The 11,546-nt window shown below is 40.3% G+C and overlaps 1 protein-coding gene across 13 annotated transcripts in view; it reads left to right on the top strand.

The window, feature by feature from the left end:
- Window positions 1–8,984: 8,984 nt before the first annotated feature.
- Window positions 8,985–11,546, top strand: part of cadpsb (Ca2+-dependent activator protein for secretion b) — a 66,399-nt gene continuing 63,837 nt past the window's right edge. For all 13 annotated transcript variants that reach the window (XM_046076149.1, XM_046076144.1, XM_046076143.1 and 10 more), the window contains exon 1: window positions 8,985–9,317. In XM_046076149.1, the coding sequence (XP_045932105.1) occupies window positions 8,985–9,317 (333 nt within the window). The remainder of the gene's footprint in view (window positions 9,318–11,546) is intronic.

Here is an 11,546-nt window from a genome sequence, read left to right as displayed (position 1 = left end):
TACAAAGTGCTTTAAGGGATAAAATAAAGCACATGCTCAAATATATAATGGATGTAGTAAAATAGGATACAAGAATGAATTAAAATAACAGAATAAATAGTAAAAAAGTAGGATGTAAACTAAAACAAATCCAGGATAAAATTATTATCACATAAATGCTAACCTGCAGTATGAAACACGGGTATTGAACTCATATGGCTAACAATTTGACAGCTGCTTTGGATGTCAACTTGTAATTGCGGTGTGTCATATGCTCTATATTTTACATGTGTTATGCTTCCCTGACTGCTAATCACCAGAAAACTACATGTGTAAAAACAAGTCTGCACTAAAGTATTATTTATCCATGTGGCTAAGACAGAGTTTAAGCTTGACAAGTATGCATGTTAGAAATACCTTAATATAATTTACAAATTACTGGGATATATATGTATATGTGAGTGAATGGGCGAGTGGAAACCTGAAAGTAATACAACTACAGCAGCCAACTTGAGATTTAAAACATGAATAACAATGACCAAAAAAAAGTTGTTGGAAGTGTGTCTTGCAAAGTTATTTAAAAAAAAAAAAATAAAGTGATTTTGATTGATTAATTCCCTCAGGCTGCTTTTGATGTTAATGGCAAAATGACTCTGTGCCAAAGGATCACTGTCTACGATTTGGTTCATGTAAGGTGAAAGGATTTGAAAGGCAGCAAGATGCCAGACTTCACACAGCATTTAGTAATCTCTTGAAATCAACTCTGAAAGTGATGGATACCCAACGGTGGGAAGCAAAGACAGAAGTCATGAGGAGTATTTTAAAACCCATTTTGAACAAGCTGGAGGCTGACAGGAACATTAAACTGGGGTAAAAATAGAGGTTGATGCAGCGATCTAGATGAGAACAGACAGACACATGAAAACCCCTCTGTCCAATTTGGTCGAAGATAAGAATAGTTTGATTTGAAACGTTCTGTAATTTTCAGCTGAAAGAAACAAGACTGCCTCAGATCCATTTGCACCTATAATCAAACCGAAAGTTATTTTTGAAATAGCAAATTTCTTTTTTCTTTTTGAATGAGGCTAGTGGAGCTGTGGAGATGCAAGCATATAGACTCATTTTCAAATATTCAATAACCTTCTTTTTATTGTGAATAACTCAAAATTCAAAAAAAAGGGCAGAGATCTAATCACCGCGTTTATTCCTGAAACATGTTTTAAATTTCCATGAACCAAAAAAATCCAGTCTGTTTGAATCTTTCTATGTTCTTTTATGCTATGTTATAGTCAACTTTATTATGTATACTCAGTGTCAGCTCATTCAGTATGTAAGTTGGTCATTTTAAATTTGGTGGAAATCTGCATCACTAATATCAAACATGAACCGAGGCAGGTCCTGCATTATTAGATAAGTTTGTGGCCATGACTTGAAGAGACTCAGTGCCAAAATCTAGTTTCAGGAGCTTTATTAATTTTGATTTCAAAGTATTTCAGCAAAGGAGCACTAGTTGCACTGGCCTTGTGGGAACTTGGAGGTGACAGGAGCGGACAAAGCCCGTAACAGGTTAATGTTGTGTTTCTGTAACTAAATTAATCACTGAAAGAACTATGTGAAGTCGACAAAGGAAGTTCTTCATATTGACCTTACAATGATACTGTTTCTTTCTGGAACGAGAGAAGTTGTAACTAAATTGAAAGTTTATACCTTTGTGAATCAACTTTTAGTTTTACAGTACATCTGGTGGGCGGCACGGTGGTCCAGTGGATAGCACTGTGGCCTCACAGCAAGTTCTCCCCATGTCTTTCCTCCCACTGTCCAAAGACATGCGGACTAGGTTGACTGGTGACTCTAAATTGTCATTTGGTGTGAGTGTGGTTGTTTGTCTATGTGTGGCCCTGATTGGCAACCTGTCCAGGGTGTACCCTGCCTTTGGCTGGGGTTGACTCCAGCCCCCCGTGTATGCAGGATAAGCAATTGACGATGGATAGATGGAATACATCTGGTGTTACTCCTATTTGTGGTATCTCATCTATTTCAGGTTTTTAATCACTAGCATTAAAATAAAAGCATCCAATAAAAGCATCCAATAAAACTTTACCTGTCCAATATCTTGGATTAATAAATAAGATAATGGAGATAAATGACAGCTAAATAAATAAATAAATAAATAAATGCAGCTTCCATACCTGCTTCCAGTAATGTAATGTGTATTCAGTATTACGGATGACTCTAAAACAGTGATTGACAATTGTTTCTGTGTTGTTTCTCTCTTTTGCTTCCAATTGAGAGTATAATCTTATTAGTGATGTAGTCAAATATTGACTTTGTTTGCAACCTTGGTTGTTTCAAAACAAAAAAACAAATGACTTTCCCTGCTCTTTGATTGTTCAGCCGACAGAGGGCAGTACTTACCTATGCTGACTGAGAGGAAAATCTGAAGCTGCAGTGATGAGCTCTTCTTACTTTCACGCTGTATTTGATCTTTCTTCTCTCTCCAAAATCCAGTTGATGGTTGTGTCTCCTGTATGTACAACAAGTTAAACGCATCTCACCTAATCTACAGTTGTGTTCACTGATTGGATGAATTGCATGTTCTAGTTGAAGAGAAGATTGTGCTGGTCCAACAACAGTATTTCTTATTTTTTTCGTCATTTTAAAGTGGTGAGGCTCCAGCCTCGCGCTGCATTATTAATGAATCTTTTTCTGGCATGATCTCCCCTCTCTGCCCTGAAAACTGTGGGAGGAATAGACAAGCATAAATCTAGTGGTTGAGGCCTCCACCTATATACTGAGAAAAACACACTAAAGAAACATAGTTGATATCCTCTTTTATTTCTATTTTCCTGCAGAGGGCCACCTTTGTGTCTGGGGCTAATCTAGAACATGCAAAGATACAAGCCCACGTGAAATCATAATTAAAGCTGAGCGTATGTTTGTTTAAAAAAGAAAAGGAACTCTAAACTGTGCAAATAATCTGTAAAGGTGAACTGATATAGTTTATTGTATACTGTATGTCCATCTGCATTTCTTTTGTTATTAAATAAAAAACAGGGGCCGGCACAACATGAAATGTATGATTTCTACATAAATGTGAAACAGGTGAAACAAAAGACTAAATGTGTTCTTCTGGATCTGCTGTAATGCCACTTCAGTATTAATGTCAAAGAGTATTCTGTTTTTTTTTGTATTCAGTATTCTGTTTTTGCCATTGGGAAAAAAGCACATGGGAAACTGTGTTATGTAAAAGGATTTGGACAGATTGGTAATTTCTTTAAATCTGGCTTTTCTTTACTCCTAAAAGCCAATTAGTACCCATCTCCATTTTAAACTGTGAAGTTTTTCACTCCTCTGCAACCTACATATCCAGTCAGCTTGACATAACCACCCCTCCCCTAACGTCTGTTACAATGCATATCTTAAAAATGCCAGCTACCCAAGGATGTAAACATATTCTTGGAAAAAAAGTTGACCGTCATCATATAGTATTTGCTGGGCATGAAGTCCTCTCTGAGACGGCTATTGTAGCTGCAATGCTGACACTGACCCTATTCCATCAATCTCATATTAAAAACCCTCCCAGCATTTAAATATTTCAAAGAGCTCCTCAGCTAACTCCAGAGAAGCTCTGAGCCTCTGTCTCTGTGTGTGTGTGTGTGTGTGTGTGTGTGTGCGTCACTTTCACTCTGACAAACCCTTTTTTTAAATGCAGCTGAACCTCCAGCTTATGACTGGTGACTAAACACTAAGCTAATGTCTAAACTGATCTGAATGATACAAACTGCACAAGATAAATCTTTCACACACACATATGACTCTGTCACTCTTAAAGAACATATACTGAATAAAATAAACATGTACTGTATATACAAGTAATTTGCAGGAAGGACTTATAAATGACGAGAACCAAGGCAGGGAAATGATGAATATATTATCATGCCATTCTGCGAAGTCTGGTGCGTCACTGTGTGCTGTCTGTGTCACCTCTCCAAAGGCACCCACATGACAGTGTGCAAAAAGACACATGCAGAAAAGACACACACATTAAAGCACAAAACAGGACCTCTGTGTGCTGTTATTGGTCCTATTCTTGTGTTTTTTTATGGTTCACATTTTTCTCTGACCTGGTTCTTGTAGTCAAGGTACAAGGTTGATTTATTTATCATTTTACAACACATGGTTGCATAACGAGATGGAGTTGTAGTTCCCTTTTTGCTACTCGCAAAAAGTAAATGTTATACACAAAAATGATGTATGCTAGGTGGGTGTTTTTAATTGCTTTGAGTCAGAATGAATGTAAAAAAGGCATCAGGTGTGATGATTGAGGTGTGACTTCTAGGATAGGGTCAAATGAAGTTCAAATGATTCATCTCATCTCTGTTGAGCCTTGTCGAATATCTAGAATAATATATCTCAACAAGCAGTCACTTTATTTTCTGCAGGTTTAACCTATTCAACAGGGAATTTATACCATAGCTTCTTTTTTCCTCCATTAACATCTATTTGAAAGATGTGTTGATATTTGTGAATATGCCTATAGTGAATAGGCTGTGTCTAAGTGGTCGTGACTAAATAACGACTAAATGTTGGAAACAGCTTTTGAGAAAAAAAATCTCACCACAAGGTCCATTTAGTAGCTGATCTGTGGGTGTCAATCATACTGTATCACGTACTCTCCATCAGCAGATGTAGTTAGATGTTAGAAGGACTTTAAATATAACGACTGAACACATGGCTACTTGAATATGAAAGGGGTCGCGTGTCGTGACAAACCCAGAAAGAATTATCACCAGACTCTCTCAGCTGTATGATGAAGTGTTTTAGTGTTTACTGTTCAGTTCACTCTCACCGCTCTAGTCTCTGCCCAGCACCAGAGAGCAGACAGACAACGTAGTGGAGCATTTAGCAGCTAAAGAGCCAGATATTTCCCTCAGAAGTTGGAGGAGACCAAAACAGAGCTACAAGTAAAGCTAAGGTACTGGAGCCTTCAAACATACATAATCTTCATCTTCATCTTCAGGATTGAACCTCAACTGGGGAGGAAGATTGCGTGATATGATCAAAAGCTCTCAAACAGATATGTTGTGGTTAGATTATTTAATACATTTCATGAACTGACAATGGAAATTCACCATAAAATGAAGGCTTAAACTTTCATCTTAAAACAAAATAGAAAAAACTAAATTCCAGCTGTTGTTTTGTGACAAAATTTATAATGTATTTTTTCCACTCTGGCCTTTGTGTTGCACCACACTGAAAACATCAACATTTAATGTGTACACACTCTAGCTGGAGTAGAGGAGCGGGGCAGAGAACATCAGTCAATTATTAATGTTTAAAAGGTTTGGAGAGTTCTGTTGCTGAGGTTGGTACGAAGGATCTCTGGAGAAGACTGAGGGGTGTCGCTCTTCTAGCTGGCTCACCCATTAGAAATTGGCAGTAGGCTGTTGAGAGCCTAACAAGCTAAGAACCACAGGGAACAAAGGCAAACCTCATGCTGAGAATCTGCAAGGCCAAGCTGCGTGAGAAAAAACTACAGAAGGACTATTAAATGCCAAATCGGTGCAACAGGAAATCCACTAAAGCGAACCTGGAGATGAGGAGTCCTTGAAAGCATGGTTATCTGCGGGGAATTTGCTGGCCAGACAAGTACGGCACATCTGTAGTAGCAGCTAGTCAGTCCAGCTGTCAGATTCAATTTAATCTCAGATGTGAAGTATAGGCAAGCCCGCTCATCCTCTGGGCATGCTGAGTTCACAGTATTAAGGCTGTCATGGGTGTGCAGGTACTGTAAGTACTATGATGGGGGGGCTGAACACAATGCAGGGTCAGACAGGTGACATGAGCAGCAGGGGAAGGGAAAATTACCCTACCCTTGCCGCAAAACCTGAAATAAAAAATCTGAAATTTTTTCCACCAGGATAACTGACCCTTCTTTAAGCCCCGCCCCGAATATACAGCTGGCCCATCACAGCACAGTATAGAACTCGCTCTAACTGAGGTCCGACACTTTCATGGCTGCGCTCCATTGACTCTAATGCCAAAAAAGTCGTTTTCTAGATTTTTTGGCTGTATTTTTCTAAGATGTGATCAAACGCTGTTCTAGAGGCACTTGTAATAATTACAGCAGCTACCCAGAGAGGTTGAAAGGAGAAGTACGATTTATTCTCTTTCCAAACCCTAAAATAAATCCAGATAAATGTCGGCTGTGGATTGTTCCTAATGTAATGTTAGTTAACTAACGCTAGCTAACTTCCTACTGAATGTAACGTAATAAAGCTCTACTGTTCTGCTTTTTAATGATTGTAATAATGAAGTATATTGAATAACAAATTTGACAATATTTCTCCGGGGGAGTGCAGTAATAGACAGTGGCAGCAAGGACAGTTTGTCGGACTTAGCAACACTAACTAAGGGGGGCAGGGCTTAGCAAAGGGTCAATTGCGAAGGACAGCATTTTTAAAAGTTTGATCCAATCACTGATGGGCACTGTGTCAAAATCAACTTTTAAGATATGAGGTCAATAAGGGCCCAAAAACACATTTTTGCCCTGGGCCCCCTAACAGGTTAATCCAGCCATGCAGTAAACCATGACATTGTGAGGGTTAGCCAACAAACACAATACCATAAACCTGAAACCAAAGCAGCAAAATGGATTTAAATCATCATTAATTTTATTATTTACGCCTCTGCTTTTCTAACTCACAATGGATCTTGTTACCAAGTTGAGAAACCATTGCCAGTCAGTAGCAAATTGATCTCCCCTGTATGTATAATTGCAGGCAGTTCAGTATGTAAAATGATAATAGAGCAAATGTCCCCAACCTGCAGGGACTCAAGATAAATCAATAATTAACACTATAGAAAATAATTTAAAGAGCCTGTCTCTGTTACACAAATTATGTTAATTTCTTAATTACTGGATGTTTTTTATTTTAATTTTTTTTTACCTCTAAAACTTATTCAAATATAACAATATGAAAAGAGAACAGCACCTTTTGGTAGAAAAGCTCCCAGCTCAAAGACATATGCAACCTGTGACAAAGAGTCACATGCAGACATTGCTAAATTCTGACAGGTCACAAGGGTTGAGAACCACAATAGAAGTAAATGGAAGGAGATACCAGTTAAGATAAATCAAGTCAGGGGACTAAGTGGTCAGACAAGCTCACACTCTCATCAGCAGGGGGAGATATAATGTGTGGTTTAGTTTTATTATGAGCAATGGATTTTCAAGGTGTAACAGTGGGGCATTATTAGATAGAGATGTTTTAAAATGTATCTCTGTGGCCTACACAACAACAACAACAACAACAACAACAACAACAACAACAACAATAATAATAATAATAATAATAATAATAAGAAGAAGAAGAAGAAGAAGAAGAAGAACATGTCCTCCTGATTCATGTGCTCCACATCAGTGAAAGTCTGTGGCACTGTCTCTCTTAATTCAAATAGTAATTAATTAGGTCAGTGTGGCCCCTGATTAAAAGTCAGAAAGTAGCTTTCACAGTCAAAAAGAGGTGCTGTGTTTGAATCAACAAATCAGAATCAAAGTAGTCTTTTCTTGCATTTCATGTTGAGTTATAGGCTACCATTTTAATCTGCCACCTCAATGTTTTTAGTCAGCAAATTTAGAATAATTCCATATCAAGACATCAGGACCTATAGCTTCATTTTAGATCTTGTTATTTATTGTGTTTTACATTTTGAAGATTTCAGATTTGAGAGTGACAGTTGTTGTCCTCACAAACAGATATCCAAACTGAGTACTGCAAACCACATATCCTGTAAATGAGGTTTTGCACTTTGTAGTATTGTAGCGTTTGGTTTTGAGGTACTTTCTTTTATATGCAGGCTGCACTGGAAGAATATAAAAGGTTGTGTGGGCACGTTATTACACGGTGGATAGCAAATCACACTTTGATATCATAAATTATTACAACACTGTTATCCATCCATCCACCCATCCATCGTCAACCGCTTATCCTGCATACAGGGTCGTGGGGCAACACTGTTATATAATCCATATTTTAATATACCATATAACATAGTCCAACCAAGTCACAGGCTTTGCTTTAAAATGGTATATCATATTAAAGATCAACACTGTATGTTGGACATTTGTATTTGGCAAGTAAGTTGCAGATTTCTATTAGGATGGAATAAAACATATCCATTTAGGAGATGAAAAGCTCGTGTGACTGCAGCATTATGCAGTTTCCTGACAAGAGAGATACCAGCACATGCTGCAACAATCAATTTCTCGACCAGGAGCCAACAGACAGAGAGCGAGCAGTAGGGTGTTTATGGCTACCCCACCCTTCAGCAACACACAGCTCAGGAGCCGTTCTCAACATTTTACACCACCTAATCTGCATCCCGCGCACAGCCCATAAACTGAATAATGTTCCCCATTTCAGTGACAATATCAGAGAAGTCCCGTGGCAGCCATCTTAGGTGTACCACTGCAGAACGTTGTGATGAGATAAAGGACGAGTAAAGGCGCATCCTTCACTCTGCTCTGATTCTCGGTTCAGGACCACGGCCAGCTCCCCACGCCTGCCGCCCCGCCTGGCAGGCAGGGAGAGGCCATCGCCCGCTTTCACCGAAAAAAAAGGAGCTCTCCTTCCCCTCATCCGTGCACTATACCCTCCCCCTGCCCCTCCCCTCCGCTCCCTTCTCACCTCCCCCTCTCACATCCGCAGCAGTGACTGGCCAATAAAACACAGAAAATACGTAAGCATCGACGAGTTCTCGGCGCAGGCGGAGAAAGCTCAGTGTGGGGCAGACCAAACCTCCTCCAGCACCACTCGTACTGCTGACATCTCTCAGCGAGCGAGTACAACCAGGGCCTATCCCTGTCTTGACTTCGGGCATATTCTACATGAAATCTAGGCACGGATAAGACAACGGCACAACCATCACCGGGGGATATAACCAAAAACCCCGTCCTTGAGTAGGTTAGGATATCTGTAGGGACGCATCACCTCTAGAGCAAGATGTTAGATCCGTCGTCCAGCGAGGAGGAATCTGATGGGATAGTGGAGGAGGAAAGCAAAGAGGCGATGGCACCTCAGGCCGGATCCCGTATCTCTCCAAGCAGGACCAGCGAGAGCTCGGGTGGACTAGCGCCCAGCAGCAGCCGCAGCAGTGCCCGTCCGACCAGCCCGAGTCCGTCAGCCGCCAGCGAGGAGAAAGAGGATCTAGAGAAGCTGCAGAGGGACGAGGAAGAGCGTAAAAAGAAGCTGCAGTTGTATGTTTTTGTGATGCGATGCGTCGCTTACCCATTCAACGCAAAACAGCCCACAGATATGGCAAGGCGACAGCAGAAGGTAAGGGGTGCTCGGTGCAAAGGCATAATTAATAACCACATGCTGACCAAATGCCTCCTTTCACATCGCAGATGTTGTCATTGATGACCTACATAAGGTGGAGCACAGAGGGGTTTTGGCCACTAGGCCTATCAGATAGCGCACGGATACAACACACTCCCAGTGAGACCCCTGTTTGTTTGTTTTTGACGCAAAATGTTGAAATCCTCGGAGCATGACAGGAGCACAAAAAAGAGCTTCGAGCTCCAGATAGTGAAAGGACACATGGCACTGCAGAGCTGCAGACAGAGTGCAGTCCATGTTCCTCCATACACACGCTCACAAGTGAGATCAGTCCCAGCAAGCCCATTAACTGAAAGGGCGTTCAAGAGATAGTAGATGGCAATTTAAAACAGACATTGTCCTTGGTGGCCTACATCATACCGAAGTCCTGCTTTTCCACTAGACATGCAGCTGTATGTGGCTCTATGTGCTGACTTCCTGGCGGATACCCAATTCCAACCCGTTTGCGCCATCACTTATCCCATCAATTTGGCCCCCCAAGGTGACTTTTAGGCACAGACCTCTTGAGGAGGATTGCTTAATAGCCTTTCTCCTCTGCAGACGAGCTTGGCTCCTCTGGAGGGGTTACAGTAAATTAATAGCATTACATTTTTTTCTATGTCCACACATTTTCCACATGTTTTCCAATATTTTCTACAGGAGGTCGATTTAATGAGATTTATATAAGTTAGGCTATACTGTAAGGAATAAGGCCCTCATCCTGGTCTAATGTTGCTGCTGTGTTGCTCCATTGATGTTGAAGCCAGTTTTGGGTCATGGTGTCCTTACTGTCAAAGTCACAGTGCACAGGCCCTGCTGTATTAAAGGAAGGTTGAATTGATTGTTAAGTCAGGCCAATAGCCCCAGTTTATTGCCCCTGATTTGTGCATGTATCTGTACCACCAGAAATAGACCATCTGCCATTTGTACTCCAACGCTGTAACAATAATCATTTGTAAATGAAGGGGCAAATGCACGTTTTGTGCAGGGCTACTTATATACTGTGAAAACATTGCTCATCACATGGTACAATGAGACTGTAGTAGCAGTTTCTTGTAGAGCAGAAGGTTCATTCAGTGTGGTCTGTGTACCTGCTGAAGATTCGTTCAGCTCAGTTAATCTACGGGTGATCATGTATCACTCATGTGAGGAAACACTGTAAACAACACTATGGAAATTGCTCATGTGAGTTGTTTTTGTTTAACCTGCAGACAATTCGTCTTCCTTTTGGACACAGTTTGAGCCATATGGTCTGATTTTTTTTTTTATGCTGACTCATGTGCAAGTTCATGTGGGAGGCATTAAGCACAGTGTTTCCATGTATTTGTTTGTTTCAGAGTACAGATTGTCTAATGCATGCTTTGTGATGCACTTTCATATCTGGTAGCTTAGGCAGCCACAATCGTCTACTGTGGGTGAGTGAATATCTTGACAATCCAATGCCTGCTGTCAGACCAGTGAATCAAAGTGTGTCTGTCTGCCCACAGTCTGCCTCTAGACTTTGATTTGGTCCAAATTTGCATCCTTTGGCTTAAACCAATCCCTTCAGAAAAATTATATACCCTGTGACAACATTATAGTCTTTTTTAAACACATGTAATTGGTTTGATTTGAATGACACTGACAGAAGATAATTAATTACGCAAACATTTAACAACACAGAGCACTGGAATGTTAAGTTTATTACTTTCTGGCTGTTATGTGCATTTATGGTGTCATGGCAGTGTACAGTAGTCATCATTTAACTATATGTCTTGTGTATACACTTGATTGAAGAAAGAATATTCAGCATTGGCCCAATATGTCCTCGGAAGATGTCCTCTCCTCCATGAACCTCCCTTGAATGTTGGGCTCATCAGATGTCCACAAATTATCATTTGTTAAGGAAATTCCTAACAGTGTTGGCTAAAGAATCTAATATGTAGCACAATGTTGGCTATTATAGATTAGTCACAGAAATATGATGTAACAAATTTCTGTAATAAAAAAAGGCAAAACATGTGGAGCAGCTCCATGATAATCCGTTGTTAGAAGCTCTGGCACACAAACAGCAGTGATGGACTATCGCAGAGAAACAGGCCAGGCTGCAGAGCATGCAAGCTCCACTGCTGCTTCTTGAACTGTATTGCTGTAACCTTGTGAAAGGGTAACACAATACGGCAGTAGTTTCCCTTTGAGGGACGAGGG

The sequence above is a fragment of the Micropterus dolomieu genome, linkage group LG18 (assembly GCF_021292245.1).
Source record: "Micropterus dolomieu isolate WLL.071019.BEF.003 ecotype Adirondacks linkage group LG18, ASM2129224v1, whole genome shotgun sequence".
Taxonomy (NCBI): Eukaryota; Metazoa; Chordata; class Actinopteri; order Centrarchiformes; family Centrarchidae; genus Micropterus; species Micropterus dolomieu.
This window is presented reverse-complemented; position numbering and strand designations above follow the sequence as displayed.